The 17,296-nt window shown below is 33.6% G+C and overlaps 1 protein-coding gene across 1 annotated transcript in view; it reads right to left on the bottom strand.

Moving 5' to 3' along the window:
- Positions 1–17,296, bottom strand: part of LRP1B (LDL receptor related protein 1B) — a 1,982,574-nt gene that overhangs the window by 847,268 nt on the left and 1,118,010 nt on the right. The window contains 3 exon segments of the mRNA XM_047722477.1: positions 4,107–4,250; positions 6,739–6,910; positions 9,976–10,198. Coding sequence (XP_047578433.1) covers positions 4,107–4,250; positions 6,739–6,910; positions 9,976–10,198 — 539 coding nt within the window.

Raw genomic sequence — 17,296 nt, 5'->3', positions numbered from 1 at the left:
GATTATTTTATCATGTATTTTGTCAAGTTTTAGTACATATATTACATGTATTTCCCAACAGTACACTGTTTGATTTTGCATGTTTGAATTGCATGTGTGAATTCTTCTGTGAATTAATTTTATTCTTACTACATCTGTAATATTACCTATGGTTGTTGTAGTCATTGTTCACATATTTCCACTGTTATATTGTATTCCTTCATGTGATTATTTCAAACTTAATTAATTTAGTTATTTTTCTAATGCACAATTAATTATATAGAAGAGGACACTCAATTTTATATTCCGCTTTTATTATCAAATCTTAGCATCAAAATTATTTTCTATGTTGACCTATTACTTTAAGCCTTACATTCATTCTTTCAGTATAGTCAGCATATGATAATTTGTCAAACTGTTCCCAATTGGTTTTATCTTTTCATTATTATAATAATACTGAGATAAGCATGTTTTTCTTCAACCTAGCATTTTACACATTTTCTTAGATGATCTCTAAGTATACATTTCTAGAAATGGAATTAATGGTAAAGGATATTAACATCCTTCTTCCTCATTGCCTTCATAGCCTTTCAGTGTCCACCTACTTTCAAGAGTATTTTTTTAAATAGTACCACATATTATTTAAAAGTACCGATTTATTTGAAAATTAACATTTCTACCAATTTTATACGCATAAATATTTTGTTTTTTAAAAACAGAAATCTTAAAAAACATTAAAAATAATGTAAAAAAATAAAAATAGGAATCTTAGGGGCACCTGGGTGGCTCACATTGTTAAGCATCTGTCTTCAGCTCAGGTCATGATCTCAGGGACCTAAGATCTAGTCCCTATTGGCTCCCTATTCAGTGGGGAGTCTGCTTCTTCCTCTCCCCTCTGCTCATGTTCTCTCTCTCTGTTTCTCAAATGAATAAATAAAAATCTTTAAAAAAAAAAGGCATCTTAAAAAAACAAAAATAAAAAGAATCCTATATACACTTCAGTACCTCATTTAAAAAAAATCATATCTAATTGTCATTAAAGTCTTCAAAACATTATTTCCTTTTTTTCAAAGGATTTTATTTATTTTATTTGACATAGAGAGAGCAGGAGTAAGGGAGAGGGAGAAGCAGACTCCCTGCTGAACAGGGAGCTCAATTTGGGGCTCAATCTCAGGACCCTGAGATCACACCTGAGCTGAAGACAGACGCTTAACCAACTGAGTCACCCAGGTGCCCCCCAAAACATTATTTTCAATGACAACATTGAAATTATTAAGAGGCATTACGAGGCAACGATATAGTCAGCTGCTTACCTATTGTCGGATATTTTGATTGTTTCTGGGTTTTTATTATTACAAATACATTCACAATGAATTTGTTCAGTCAAAGGAAGGATAATTTCTTTAAGGATACTGTTTTATGGTTTTTTTTAATATTTTATCAAATGTCTTTCCAACAGTGATATCAATTTTCAATTCTATTAACAATGTATAAGAACACTAGTTTCACCATACTCAATCTGTTAATGATTTTTTTTTCTTTCAAAGATTTTATTTATTTATTTGTCAGAGAGGAAGATCACACAAGCAGGGGGAGCGGCAGGCAGAGGGAGAAGCAGGCCTCCCACTGAGCAAGGAGCCAGATGATGCAGGACGCAGTCACAGGATCCTGGTGCAGGACGCAGTCACAGGATCCTGGGACCATGACCTGAGCAGAAAGCAGATGCTTAATGGACTGAGCCACCCAGGCATCCAGCTAGCATTTCTTTTTAATTGACATTTTCATTGGTAATTGATAAACCTAGTATTTCATTGGTTTAATGTATATATGTGTGTCCTTTGTTTTTCATATTTTTAAAGAATTTATTTGTTTATTTATTTATTTAGTGCAAATAGTGGAGGGGAGGTGCAGGGTGGGAATCTCAAGGCGACTCCCCACTGAGCGCAGAGGACTTAATCTCAGGACTTAATCTCACAACCCTGAGATCATGACCTGAGCCAAAACCAAGAGTCCGATGCATGACCTACTAAACCACCCAGATGCCCGTGTTTTAAATAAGAAAAAAACAATTTTCCCATTGTTTACTTAAGACACTTATTTTAGTTATTCAACACCTACTTTAAAGTTTCTTCTAGTGTGTTTTCTTCTATGATAGACAACTGAAACTAAAAATTACGGTTCAGAAATACTCATAGAGCAATGGGTCTGGTGTTAAGTACTTAAAATAAGATCTATTAACTCATGCTTATAATATGGAAATGAAGGTGCCTTTTGTTACTTCTATTGGTATTTATCTGGAGGAGATATTGAATTTTTCCACATTAGTGTTCTTTGAGTTTTATCAAACACAAGGAAGAGGGTGTTGTTTTGTTCTGTTTACCAGTAGGGAACTATCAGTTGTGGCATATTTCTAAAGCTAATAGTCATGGTGCAAGTTGTGGAAATTCCTGGGTATCAGTTAAAATGGTGTGTTTTTGAAGTTACCATTGGCATTTGTGGCTTCCTGATGCCCTGGCTTCTGAATGTGGCAGGTCTTCAGTTTTAAGCCAGGGTAGTTCAATGGTGGTTTTGAGGGATGTTCTGAGGACTGAGGACTGCTTCAGGATTATCTCTGATTGTGTAAGCACCTATTTATTTGCATTTGATCTTTTCCTGCTTAAAATAACTAGAATTGTCTCTGCTAATGTAAATGTACCATGATCAATACACTACATTAAGGGCGATTGAAACTTAGGCAACTGTGATCCTATTTTTCTCCAAACATATGTATGTATGTATGCATACATGCAAATATGTATGTATATATGTGTAGATTGCATTTTTTTATGACATGCCATCACTTTTCAAGTGGTAGCCATACCAGTTTAAAGGCTGGTCACACACACACACACACACACACTCAAAACTTCACTCATCTTGAGGCTTCTCTCATTTATCCAGAGGATCTCTTGATCATGAGACCTGGCATTTAATACAAAGTTAGAAATATAAACAAAATACTAATATATATATTTTATCAAAGTGGAGCCTCCTGGGTCGTTGATTTAAAAATATTTGTGCTACCATTTAGACTTAAAATTTTAACAAAATAGTGATCTAATGTCATAGTCCTCAGTAAGCACATGACAAGAAAGTCGAAGAGATGGCAAGACAGTGACCAGAGAGGGAACACTAACAGAAATTTTAATAAAAAGTTATAAAAAATTTAAAAACCTAAAAAATTTGTGAAAGAAATCATGTAAAAATATGTTTAAAAAAAACATGTTTACTGATTTTCAACCTAATAAATCAGAGATACATTAAAAAAAAAAGCCATTGCTATAACAAAATGGAGACACAATGGGCACTGTAAAAAGCAGTCATCATAACTTTAAAAATTATGGTATTGAGAGACATTTAAAGGGCAACAGTCTCCACAGGGACATCGTTTCCATAAGGATCATTCTACTATATCTGATTATGAAGACCCAAGTAGAGACCTAAATTTAACTAATTTGGGGGCAACAATCTAAGTTTATAAAGTCATGTATGAATTATTTATTATTTAAATAAGAAACAAATTATTCAGCATATTTCAAAAATAAAACAAAGATATGTCTGTTAGAAAGCTTTTCAATAAAATTGTTAGATTGATATTTAATTAGTTTAGCTCCAGTTACCTGGAAAATTAAATAATGAAATGAATTTCACTCCCCAGTGATGCTGGATAAGATGAAACATTATTTTATGTGGATTTCTGTTGGACTAAACAACACACATATTACTAGAAGCAACTTAATTCATGTAACAGAAAATATGGTCAACCAAATACTTGGACTCATTAGATTAAAAGTCTTCTTTAAGGAATTAGGGAAAGGATCTTCCTAAAAATATACCCTAAAATATGTTTCCCAGGGATCCATAAATTTAATGATTCTATAGCCTGGTTCAGTTTCTCATTTGCATTATCACAAAACAAAACAAACAAAAAACTCTGAATACCGAGAAAAATGGCTGGTACATTTTGCAGGCAAATTTCACCTGTTGAAGTCTTATGATATTGCTGATGTTGATGTTGCTAATTAATAAACAAAAAATCTATTCTGAAGCAGTGGCTGCTGGCAAAATGTCTGATTTTAACAACATACTTTTGCACGACCTGCCATCACTTCCCAAGTTGAAGCCCGTCCTGCAGCGACAGGTCCGTGTTTTATAACTGCTGCTGAGCAGACAGATGTGTGAGCATCCCCCGGGAATTCCATATGGATCCACTTCACATGCATGGCTTCTGACTACGAGAAATAAAAAACAGCACACTTGAAAATTTCCAAAGACAAGATAATTACGTAGATCAGCGTATGTTGAAACGTTTGCAGTGCAAGGAGAGGGAATCCTACCACAAATCTTTATACCCAGCTATTTATTACCATAATCAATTGGAAAAAGAGTTTCAACCTCACAGAAGTAGAGGTAGGAATTTGCCAAAGTCCTCCTAAAAATATGTTTAAGGAAACAATTCTGTTTTTATATTAATTTAAACTGTTTACATGTAAGTAAAATATGTTATATGATTTTTTGGATGCATGCTTGTTTTTTTTAAAAATACATATTTCTGCATTGCAGAGAAAAAATAAAAATAAAAATACATATTTCTTACAAATATAAAAAGATAACTGTAAAAATATGCCAGGGTAGGTCATTAAGCAGAGAAAGTATTTCTTTTGAAATAATCCATTATATGGGCACTTAATCTAGAAGATATAGGATTCAGTAACTATCTTTATTGAGAAGTCCTGAGACTTTTTTTTTTTTAGTTTTGAGTCCGTTGCCATTTTGAGAACTCTACCACAAAGTGAATGTGTGTGTGTGCACGTATAAATTTCAAAAGGAGTATGCTAGTTTACATGTGGAGATTAAGATATAGAAGGACATTTCATGAGTGTAGAAGTTAGAGAAGGAAAAAAGAAAAGGAAAAGTACTGTGTGAAGAGAATGAGAAAAAGATGAATTAAAGAAAAAAAAAGCTGTGGTAGGAATAGTATCAGTAATATTTTATATACTTTATAATATTTCTTTTTTGATCAACACTTGAAATTGTGACAAATAACATGGCAATTTTCTTTTAATTTAATAAACAGTTATGCTTTTAAAAATTGTGACGTTTGTTTTGCATTCCTGATTTTCTAAATGAAAAGCTTTTTAACCCCCACTCTTATCCCCCATAGCCTATTGTCAACACAGTAGCCATACTGATTCCTTTAGTCAGTCATATCATGAGATTCCTCCGCTTAATGCTTCCTAAGGACTCCTCATCTCAATAAAAGTATAAGGAGAAGGTTCTAGAATTATCTCTAGGGCCCTACTTATTATGGTCCTCCTTCATTTCTCCAGCCTCATTCTTCTACCTGTTTTTCCCTTTTTCATTCTGCTTTAGACACACAGGTCTCCTTGCTGTTCCTTGTAAAATCTAAGCATGTTCTTCCGCATGGGTTTTGTGTTTGCTAATCTCTTTACCTGCCATGTCTGTGCCTGACTTCTTCAATTATTTCAAGTCTTCATTTAATTTCATTATTCTAGTGGGACTTCCTCTGACCATTCAATATAAAATTGCAAACCACCCTCATCCCTGAGACTTCCTCCATGCTTTATTTTTCTCTATAGCACTCCTAATCTTCTAAAATAGTAATAATTTACTTGATCATTTTAAAATTATGTTTTCTCTGTTGGGATGCAAATCTCATATAAGCGAGAATTTTTCGGCTGTTTTATTCACTGCTGTGTCTATACAATAATGTCTATACAATAGTTTCTGGTACACAGTAAATGGTCAATGAATAACTGACAAATAATTAAATCCTAACACCAAACTCTAATAAGGTTACTTACAGAACTCCAAATTTAAGTGTGCTGTAAACAGATTTGTGAAAATACATTGTCTCAACTAAATCTATGTTAATATTTAGATAATTCTAAAGTAGTTTCAATTTGAAGCACAAAAACGGGATGAAAATTTGGGATTGGTTATTCTTGTATGTCACATTATTCTATATGTAATTGTACATAAATTGTATTGATGAACAAAGATCACTAACTTACTATGCAAAAATAACTAGTTTGTATCTTTAAGAAATAGTTAGAAACATTACAACCTCTCATTAAAAGTTATTTTTTAAAAACAATCTGAAGGGTTTGAAGAGGTAGGAGGGTGGGAGGTTGGGGGAACCAGGTGGTGGGTATTAGAGAGGGCACGGACTGCATGGAGCACTGGGTGTGGTACAAAAACAATGAATACTGTTATGCTGAAAATAAATTTTAAAAAATGATTTTAAAAAAGTTATTTTTTTAAATTAATTTGTATTAAAGAATAACTAGGGTAAGTTAAGAGATCAGAATGACTGCAATAAAAACTGGGTAGATACTCTAATAGAATTACCTGATTTGAAATGTCTCCCAAAATGATACCAAAAACAAACAAACAAACAAACAAAAAAACTTTAGCATCTTAGCATCTGTCTACACACATCATGATTGAAAGCTCTTTCCTGAATCTAAATCTAGCCATCATTTCAATTCTGTGGTTGTAGAAACAATTCACTAGGAACTGAACAATTTGTCATTTAGACTTGTGCAGGGAGTGCTATTCCATATTATCAAGCAGACATGCACACTTTTGCTATCAAAAGAATTTATGACTCACCCACCTTAATTCCATGCAAAGTACAAGGACCATAGCCCATTCAGCCCACCATTTTAAAGGCAATGAAGAAGTCTTGAGTCTTACCTGTTGGTTGAGTTCTTTTTTGATAAATTCGGATTCCTCGAGCATTTTCCATTTTAATTAATGAATGAATATCTGTGCCATTAAATCGGTTTATCCTTATGATATTGAAGTTATCAGAATTGGTTGCATATAAATAGTCTTCAAACACAGTTATGCCATAAAGATGCCTGACCTATATGGAGGGGTAAAAATAACTATGATTTTTAATTATGCTGCTTTCAACTTGAAAGAAAAACTGATTGCTATTTACTACTGTGGGAAAATTCCCATAGTAGGAGAGTCACACACATATCATCATTTATTTTCTCTCAAATAATTAAATATTGTACTAATTTAAATTTTTTCTCTGAGAAGAAAACATTATGCAGTAGTAGATAAAGCAGTTCCAAATGTGTGGAGAATTTTATTCATGATTCATTAAGAAAACACGTTTAGTAGCTACTTTTCAAAGGCAAGTGAGAACAAAACCTCCAAGCATACTCAATAAGATGCTTATGGCAGTGTTCTATAAAATTTGAGATTTTTTTATGGACTGCTTGTTCATATAGTCAGGAGATACAAAATCTAAAGTATAGCACCGGCTATGTAAGGACTGATGAGAAAACAACTTTAAAATTTATTTTATAAGTTCAAAATCCCATATATATATATATATATATATTTTTTTTTTTTTTAAATCCCACTTTTTTAAGCCACTACTTACATTTAGATGAATACTTGTCCCAGAATGGCAAACAATAAATAATGAAACTATGTATTTGGAATAATTTTTTTAAAAAGACAGCACTTTACTCAGAAATCACATGTTTCTAAAGCCTATTCATACTGGAAATGTAACTAATGGCACTTGAACAATATAACTCTCCTAGGCAGAGGTCCTGGGAATTGAGTGGAGGATTGGACATCTTGCAAGTCATGGCAAGTTTTGAGTAAAGCAGAGGAAGAATGAGTTGACTCATTTTCTCATACATGCTAAGTGCAATGCTTTTTGGCATTCCTCCTATTATAGTTAATTTAAAATGGTTCTGTGTCAGGGTGGGGTGGGGTTATGATTTGATTTGCTGTAGAGATTCTGTTGGAAAAATCTTTCACAATTCTTTGGCATTATATGGTACTTTTAGTATAGATTTGTAGTTAAGAGAATTTGAAAAAGTATGTATGGTTTGACTGTAGGAATTTATTTTTTTTAAATATTTTATTTATTTATTTGAGAGAGAGAGGGAGAGAGAGAGCAAGGTGGGGGTAGGAGCAGAGGAGGAAGGTGAAGCAGAATCCCACTAACCAAGGAGCCAGACTGGGGGCTCATCCCAGGACCGTGATCATGACCTAAGCCAAAAGCAGACATTTAACCAACTGAGAAATGTAAGATAGGAATTAATGAGGAGCCCAAAATAAAGCCCAAATAATGTTTTGCAGCATAAGGGTCATTCCCCAGTATGTGTGTGTGTGTGTGTGTGTGTGTGCGTGCATGCTTGTGAGTGTGAGTGTGTGTGCATGCATGCACAGGTACATGTGCCAGAGAGAAGGGGTGGGGGTGTCATGTGTTTATTTACTAATATCATTTGCACATAAGCTGACATCATATTCCCTAGATAAATCCAAACTCAAATTTGACTTGAGCAAAACTTTTTCCTATAAAAATTGCAAGTAAACTCAATTTTTCCATCACAATTAATCTCATGCCTGTTTTGCCCAAAGTTTGGAGCCAATCATCTGGGAGTGTGGTTGTGGCATACCTACATTGCTCTTTACATAATTGCCAATCCACACCCAAGAGGGAAAAGCACAGCCACAGAAGGGACAATTGGGCAGGGAAGAAAATATGAAATTGCACTCACTGTCCCTGTTCCTTCCTTCAGAAGAGACTGTTTTCCATAAAGTAAGTACATTGTTGCCTGCTCTGCTACTCCTGACACAGGCGGGAGGAGCTTAGAGTTGTGGCTAGACCATTCTACCTACAGCCCAGATATTTAGAAAAAAAAAAATGTATCTATGTTGGATGACTTAGTGGCCCAGTAAGCATATGTTTAGGGAATCAGAAAAAAAAAAAAAAAAAAGGAAATGAAAAAAATGAACAATTGAAAACCAGACATTAGAAAACTTTTTAAAAGTTATCAGGAGGAAAATTATTTGAATTTTTTATCCTTGTTTCAAAGTTTAGAGTTTTAATTACATATAGGTAAAAAGATGACCTATCATAATCATTTTAGAGATTAGATCCTCTAAAAGTCATAACTAAGGCTTTCCAAAGAAATTAAGATTTTTAGGCAAAAGAATGAAAGATATAACTGGCCTCATCTCTAATATTGCACACCTTTCTTTCTTTCTTTCTTTCTTTCTTTCTTTCTTTTTTTTTTTTTATTCCCAGCTTGGTGTATTTGTTTGTCTGTCAAAGAAGGAAAAAGAATTTTTGTTAAAACTGATTAGAAAGGGAAGGTAACTTTAAAGGGATCATTACAGAATACTTTTATCTTGGATTGCAAAAGAAAGAAAAGGGATTCATATATTTTGTCTCTATAGAATAAGAATCTCACAAGAAATTAGTGCAATCACTGAGGTAAAATTGAATTTGAGAAAGTACATTAGCAAATAAGCTTATTTCTACTTAGAGATCTCCTTTCAGTGTCTACTGAGTGTTATCTGCAAAACCTTGTAATTCAGCAAGGCAAAAACTATACAGATGGGAAAGATCTTGACCTCAGTGACTTTCACAGAATTCTCATTCTAAGAAGCACTTGAATACATCAAAAGGCAAAATTTAGTTCAACCTTTGAAAATAATAAAACTGTTGTTGTGAGCAGGCATTTGCTTTTGTTAGCACAGTATCTCCAAGGCCACATGGGATAGATGATAGTGTAGCTCCTTATAAATGAACTATTTAAATTAGATTTTAGTAAGTTTTACTTTTAATAGGTCAAAACATCTGTCTTATCCTCATTCTTTTCTTAGAAGTGTGGCACTTTTGCTTTTGCTTATTGTTTTTATTTTATTTTTGTTGCCTTTTGTTTTGTGTGCTTTGTTTTTAATAGAGCAAAGGAGGAAGTCAGAGGCATTATGGAATGCACTGTGAAAAGAACATTCTCCCATATAGGAAGTACATCACAATTTTTATGACCCTTTGCAGCTTGACTTCATAAGAAATTTTCAACATTCCAATTCAAATTTTAGGTCTTCTTCCTAGTATGACACCATTCATTTTATCACCTTAGCTGCATTTTCTAACAAAATTGTACTTACTTGTCTGCCTTGAATGATAGTATGTCTGTTTTTTCCTTGATAGTCCACCACTTCCACATAGTCCAAGTAAAGATCTACCCAGTAAACCAATTTGTTGACTAGGTCTAGTGCCAGTGCAGCTGGCTGCTCTGTCTTTGTATCAATTATCCTTGTTCTGTTCAGCCCATCCATGTCACATCGCTCCACTTTGGCCACATTCCCGTAGTCAGTAAAGAAAAGTTTTCTGTTGAAAGAAAACTAAATGTTAAAGGGGAGCGGGGGGGGGGGGGCATATTCAATACAACCATCTGTAAAAAACAGAACTTTTCCTTCTAATTTATTTCAGTGGTTACATCTGTTAGCTTCCCATAACCATTTCCATATAATATCACTCATAAACAGAGAAATCTGCTAATGAATATTGCAGGGCATAAGGGAGCAGGTTAACCAACAACTGTAAAATTTCCCCAAAATGGATGATTATGGTGGGTTTATTATTGTTTTAGGGGAAATGTTTCTTTAAGCCTCATAGAGCTGATACACAGACACCACAGGAATGCACGCAGCCCATTTGGTATAAGCTTCGGAAGTGAACCAAGTCACCAGGCCAGGGCACGTGAGCTATTAGGCTTTATCTTCAACCTGCTTTTCAAATTGCCTAGTAATATCTGTCTCCTATAAAAGCTATTATGTGGAGCTCAATGATGCTATGAGTGGTAGAGAATAGCAAACCTGGAATGGAATTAAGCAGATGGAAAAGCAAATGTGGTGTTTGTAGCAAAGGAAATAAAACATAAATAATCCCCCCAAAACCAATCCCAAATTCTCCCAAATATTCCCAAACCACAAAATTTCATAAAGCAAATGCAGGCCATTACTCCTCATTTTCTCTTTATTTGAAAGAACAAACTAAAAAGCAATGTTGACCTCCAAGACAAAAAATAATCCTTCCGTGAAACACTAATAGTGTCTATCAAAGGTTTAAATACCTCTAACACCTCAGTGTCTAATGTTTAATTAGTATTCACTATGTTTAGTAAACACAAATCAATTTCAGTTAACCTGACAATATTTTAACAAGATTACCTACTCAGGAGACTAAATTACCTTTGTAAATAGAAGACAATCTTACCTTGACTTAAATACAATCTCAAGAATAATCTGATTTACAGTGACTAAGAAATATTAAGATTACCTAGAGTATAGAATATTTGATTTTACAAACTTGGTGAATTAGTTTTTAGTTACTTTTCTCAACATCCTTACATTATCTAACAGTATGGGGTATATTTCAAGCTAAAAAGTATTATTTGAACTGTAATTTAGCTCTTTCTCCTGCGGGAGGTTTTGACTAATTTTTAAACATTAATGCATACTATTCTGTAACAGTATAAGCCAGATTTTATTCTGAGAAGATATTTCCCTAAATATTCTTGAAAGACCGATTTATCACGGTAAGTTTAAAAATTATCTTCAAGTAACAATCTATTCAGGTGAAGAACTTTTCTATTTTAGTAAAGAATAAATAAAAGGGCATAAGGTGCCACATTTTATTGTTATGCTTGACATTCAAACTTCCTCCCCTATGCACTCACTTGCACTTGCTCTCTCTCTTTTCCTGCTTCCATCTTACATCTCCTCTTTCATCACTTCAAATCAATTTGTACATAGCTATCCCAAGTTAAATTATTACAAGGAGTACCTAGTTTTCCTATTTCATACTGTAGAACACTACACACTATTCCTGCTATATGAAGCTCTCTTTTTCATTCTATAAAAAATGTCTCTCCTTTTCTAGTTTCCTTTTCTGACTGGTCCGTTTCACAGAGCTGTAGACATGCTGCTGCGAGGGTAGGTTTGGAAATAGAGAATTGGAGGCCCTGGCACACTATGGATAATGTGATATGTATAGACTAGGCATAGTGATATAAAGCAGGTGATTTTGCCAAGTACGTGATGTTGAAGAGGAAAGATGAGTCTGGAGTTGAAGACTTCCTGGAAGTCATTTTGAGATAACTTAATTACATGTAATCCCAAAAGGGAAAAAAGAGAAGTGTGCCAAGATCAGAACCATGGAGAATGAAACCAAATAAAAATCAGAGGCTATGGTCAAAGAGATAATACAGACTTTCTAGAAGTCTAAGGGAGAAAAGTTCCAGAATAAAAGACCAGAGTGGTTGGCTGGGTCAATCACGTCACAAAAATAATACAGATTAAGAAAATGTTGAATTTGCCATTTGTTAAAATATCAGTAATTTTGAGAAGTTGCTTTGAGAAGTTTGGTTATGGAGGAAGAGTGAACCAGCTGATGATGAAAGCGATCCGGGAAAATGGGATTTATTTTTCTAAGATTTTCAGTGATATTGATCTATTGCAGGAATGATGCAAGTGATTCTCATATTATTCCAGGTCATAATAAAACTGGTTGAGGTAATGCTCTGAGTAAGATTCAGCCAAAATATGGGGGGAAAAGTATAAATATATGACTTATCAAAGTACCCCTGTTTTAATGAAGAGTAAAATCAAAAGAATAGGAGGACTTTGGGTATGTGAAGAAGAAACAGTAAAGAGCTAGAACTGTAAAGAATGTATTATCTTTGTATCCCCAATATACAGTAAAACAAACAAACAAAGAACTAGTGCCCGGGAGAGACGACAAAGATGTTCCTTATACCAAATTGTTCCTTCTCAAACTTCAGAACACTAACTATGATGAGTTCTGTTCACTTATAATTGAAATACAAGAAATGGAAGTGTTCACCAGGATAATAGCACTGATACCATAAAACTGTAAGCAGCAAGTACCCATAGTCACATGGCTATATGCATTTTTTAAATTTACTTGTTTTAGTAATTTTTACTCTTAGTTTAAAATCTCTTACTACCGTTACAGAGAAAAGCTTCACTTTTAGGGCATTCTTTAATTGAGGCATAGTTGTATTAGAATTGAAAACAAAAGTTAAAGTTTCTATCTAAAATCTAACTAAATTTCATCTGTGATATGGGTTGAAAAATCACATTTTTCTTTCCTCTAAAATATCTGTCCAAATCTTAGAAAAAGTAAATATTACTTTGTGAACCCCATTATGTCACTGATCCGTACCTCTAAGAAGGGGCAGATTATTTTTATTTTACAGAGGAAATAAGCTCAAAGTCCACATGATCAGCCATTACCAGAGCCATAGCATGAATGTTTGTCATACCTTTGTTTTTAACTCATTATTTTAAAATAATTTCAAACAGAAAAGTTATAAGAATAGTCATGTGAATATCTACATCATTCACTTAGATTCATGGGTTGTTCATCTTTTGTCCCTCTGGCTATTTCTAGTCCTGCCTAGTACTCATGACAGTAAATTGCAAACATTATGACCTGCTACATCTAAACACTCCAGCCTGCATTTTCCTAAGTGCAAGGATCTTCTCTTGCATAGCCACGGTACACCTATCAAAATCAATAATTTTAACACTGAAAAAAAATGTTAACACTGATACAATATATAGCTTTTATTCAAATTATGCTCACTGACCAATAATGTTCTATGTAGTCAAATTTCCCTTTTTTTTTTTTCCTGATGTAGAGTCTAATCCACCATCATATGTTGCATTTAATCATCTTTTTTTCTCTAGGCTCTTCTAATTCTGAATAGTTTTTCAGCCTTCCTTTGTTGTTCACAATGTGATTATTTCTGAAGGGTTAATGAGTTGTTTTAAAGAATATCTTCATGATGAATTTGCTTGATTTTTCTCATAATTATATTATGTTATGCCTTTTGAACTGAAATGCCATAGTTTGTACTTTCTAGTAACTGCTTCTGATCTTGGAAACTATGGGTAAATCTATGCTTTACTCCAGAAATTCCATAAAAATTACCACAGGTGGTTGTTTGGAGTCTCATTTACTTCATTTTATTCAGTATTTTTTGAACACTTAACTCTATTAATTTCTAGGTTCTCAGTTACCCTTTAAGCATCTTCTCCTACCAGGAAACAAGTTGCTGATGCAGCTTCAAATACAGCAGAGCCCCCAGTATAGTGCCATGATGAAGTCATGGTGGATAGAAGGGACCATTCCAAAATTTGTCTTATACCCTATTCCCTCAGGATTACAATAATGGCATTTTTTCTCTCTCTGTTCATTCCTGTGATATCGATTTTTTTTTTTTATCCTATAGCATGGAAAGAAATTAAATTGCGATTGCTCTTTTTTTGTTCGTCACTTATTGTTTGAATGGCATTCTACCTGATTCCCACTAACACAAAAATTCAAATTAAAATAAAATAATATTGCAACTACTGACTGTAGTTCCATGACAGATTTAACTATTAGTTCATAAAGGACAGCAATATTTCTATCAAATTGTCCTTTATTCATCCAGTTCATTATTCTTCTGATTCAGCATCTGTAGTAGGTAGGAGTTTATCATGTTGGCTTCCTTATCTCATCAGATATGGGAAACTGATTTTATCTAACATCATTGTTGATTATATGAGTAGCCCTGTTTTACTATAGATATATAAGTTTTACTATACATATATAAGTTTTATACAGTTGGAGATAGTAAGAAACTTTGAGTATTGTTGGTAAACTTGCCTGACATAAATCAAAAGTTGCAAAGGGAACCCTCACAGACAGTGATAGAGCACTGTGCTTACAGAGTTATGGCTCCAATCATCCTTACACTTTAAAGCAAAGCAATTGTTACAGGTACTGACATTTTAAAACATATATTTTATTTTCTTTAGCTGATAAAAATAAGACTTACTTTTGCCAGTGATATACATTTTAAATGATGCTTCTGCAGTTCTGCAGTTTTATACTTTGTCCAAATGGACAAAGGGGATTTTAAACACATCAGAGTCCTCTCCATCTCTTTTTAACTGCATAGTCAACCTTGGTTTTGTGTCATATTCTTACTCCTAATATTTTGGTAATAGCTTCATGATGGAATTCAGAAATTTTCAGAGTTCTTACAATGAAATTATCTACTATTCATTTTAACTGCTGAAAATTGAGATTAGATAGCAAATTTTAGTTTAGGGAGTTGATGAGAGGGGAGCAAATAAAGACATATTACCAGATTAAAACAAACAAACAAACAAAAATATTGTTCTCATTAAGTCCTAGGAAACCATCCATGTATATTAATCACATGTTAAAGTAGGTAACTGCATTTCTTCATATTTTAGCAAAATAATATGTATTTTCCTTGACAAGAATTACATTAGGAACTTCATTCTTCAGTCATATTTTTAAAATAATTGTTATTCAAATAACATCAATAGTAATACAACTTTTTTCTTCCATTGTGTATACAAAAAATTGAACAAGAAAGCAATTCTCCACATTATATAGAGTAATTAAAGTACATTCAGAACTAAAGTAGAAATATTAAATATTTAGCATTGCAATTCTAAAGTGCAATCATAAATCTGAAAGAGTAATGAGTCTTTGGAGTAAGAGCTTTAAATTCAAATTCTATTAGCTCCTGCTACTTAAGGGATGTGGATGATAAACAAACTATTTTCTCTGCCTAGCCAAGGCTGTTCAAGACAGTTATTTATTGATTTTTACTTGTTAAGGTTTTTGCTTTCATTGTTTGAAAAATCTCTCTCAAACTTGGTTTTTAGTTCATACATAAACACACAGAAATTAAACTTGACATATAGACTCTGGCTCTCTGCTGGCTACTCTATATTCTGGAAACATTCCCACTAATGATTCCCCCAGAAGTATACATATATTAGATATGTCACTCAATGTGGCTGACCCATTTAACATCCTTATTTACCTCAACCTGCTCCACCCAGATAGTGTTCCTGAGAGGGCAGCTCTAGGTACCAATAGCATCCCTCTCCTTCCTGTTGACAGATAATTAGATCAATGAGGAGCATGCCATAGAAATGAAAACAAATTGTAGGTTTAGCTGAGTCACCAAGATCCTTTCTCTAAATATCTAAACCCAGAAATGTGAAGGCCACCTAGTGGCAGTTGTGCTAACATGGGTAAGAGGAACAGCTGGGGTGAGGATGGGCACAGGGGCAGTGAGAGAGGAGGAATATTGGAATATGTACACAGAAGTGGGCAAGCCATGAGACACAAGATCGGAATGAAAGGAGCCCTGTAATCCTTGAGTGAGGAATTGTGCCCCACAGAGTCCATCTTTATTTCTTAGCTTTAGTTGCATGAACATGTATGATTTTCCATATTATCTCAGGAAATCTCTGTACATTTGAGTTGGCTTTGGTGGGTTTCTATACTTAGTAGTTAAGTGCCATAAGAAACTACTACATTGTTTAATGTTCTATTTTAAGATTTAGATCATTCTTGTCCTGAAGATATTGGACAATCAAAAATCATACCACTTTAGAAAATATTATATATTGAAATGTTAACTCTAAATAAAACAATAAATGGGAGAAGATATTTGTAAATGACATATCTAATAAGGGGTGAATATTCAAATATATAGAAAGACCTAATACACTCAACACCAAAAAGAAATGGTCTGATCAAGAAATGGACAAAGCAGTTGGATAGATATTTTTCCAAAGAAGACATCCAGATGGCCAACAGACACAAGATGCTCAAAATCACTAATCATTAGGGAAATGCAAATCAAAACCACAATGAAATATCACTTCACACCAATTAGAAAGGTTAGTGAAATTGACAAGAAATAACAAGTGTTGGAAGGACTATGGAGAAAAGGGAACCCATGTTGGTGGGAACATAAATTGGTGTAACCATTGTGGAAAACAGTATGGAGTGTCCCCAAAAAATTAAAAATGAAAATGCCATATGATCCAGTAATTCCACTATTGGGTATTATCCACAGAAAAAGAAAACACTAATTTGAAAAGGTATATGTACCCCTATGTTTATTGCAGTATTATTTAAAATAGTCAAGATATGAAAGCAACAGAAGTGTCCATCAACAGATGAATGGATAAAGATTATATATCATAATTTATAATATTACCTGGCCATAAAAAAGAATGAGATCTTGCCACTTCTGACAATAGGGTAGACCTAGAGGGTATTGTGGTATGTGAAAGAAGTCAGAGAAAGACAAATACCATATGATTTCACTCATATGTGGAATCTAATACAAAAAACAAATGAACAAACAAAAACAGATTTTCTAATACAGAGACAAATTTATGGCTTCAGGAGGGGAGGTAGATGGGAGGGTGGGTAATATAGATAAAGGGGATTAAGAGGTACAAACTTCCTCCTAGAAAATAATTATATCATGGAGATGCAGCTGAAGGAATATAATCAATATTATAATATATGGTAATAGATGATGACTATATTTATAATCTTGGTGAGCATTCA

Source organism: Lutra lutra, chromosome 3 (assembly GCF_902655055.1).
Source record: "Lutra lutra chromosome 3, mLutLut1.2, whole genome shotgun sequence".
Lineage (NCBI taxonomy): Eukaryota > Metazoa > Chordata > Mammalia > Carnivora > Mustelidae > Lutra > Lutra lutra.
This window is presented reverse-complemented; position numbering and strand designations above follow the sequence as displayed.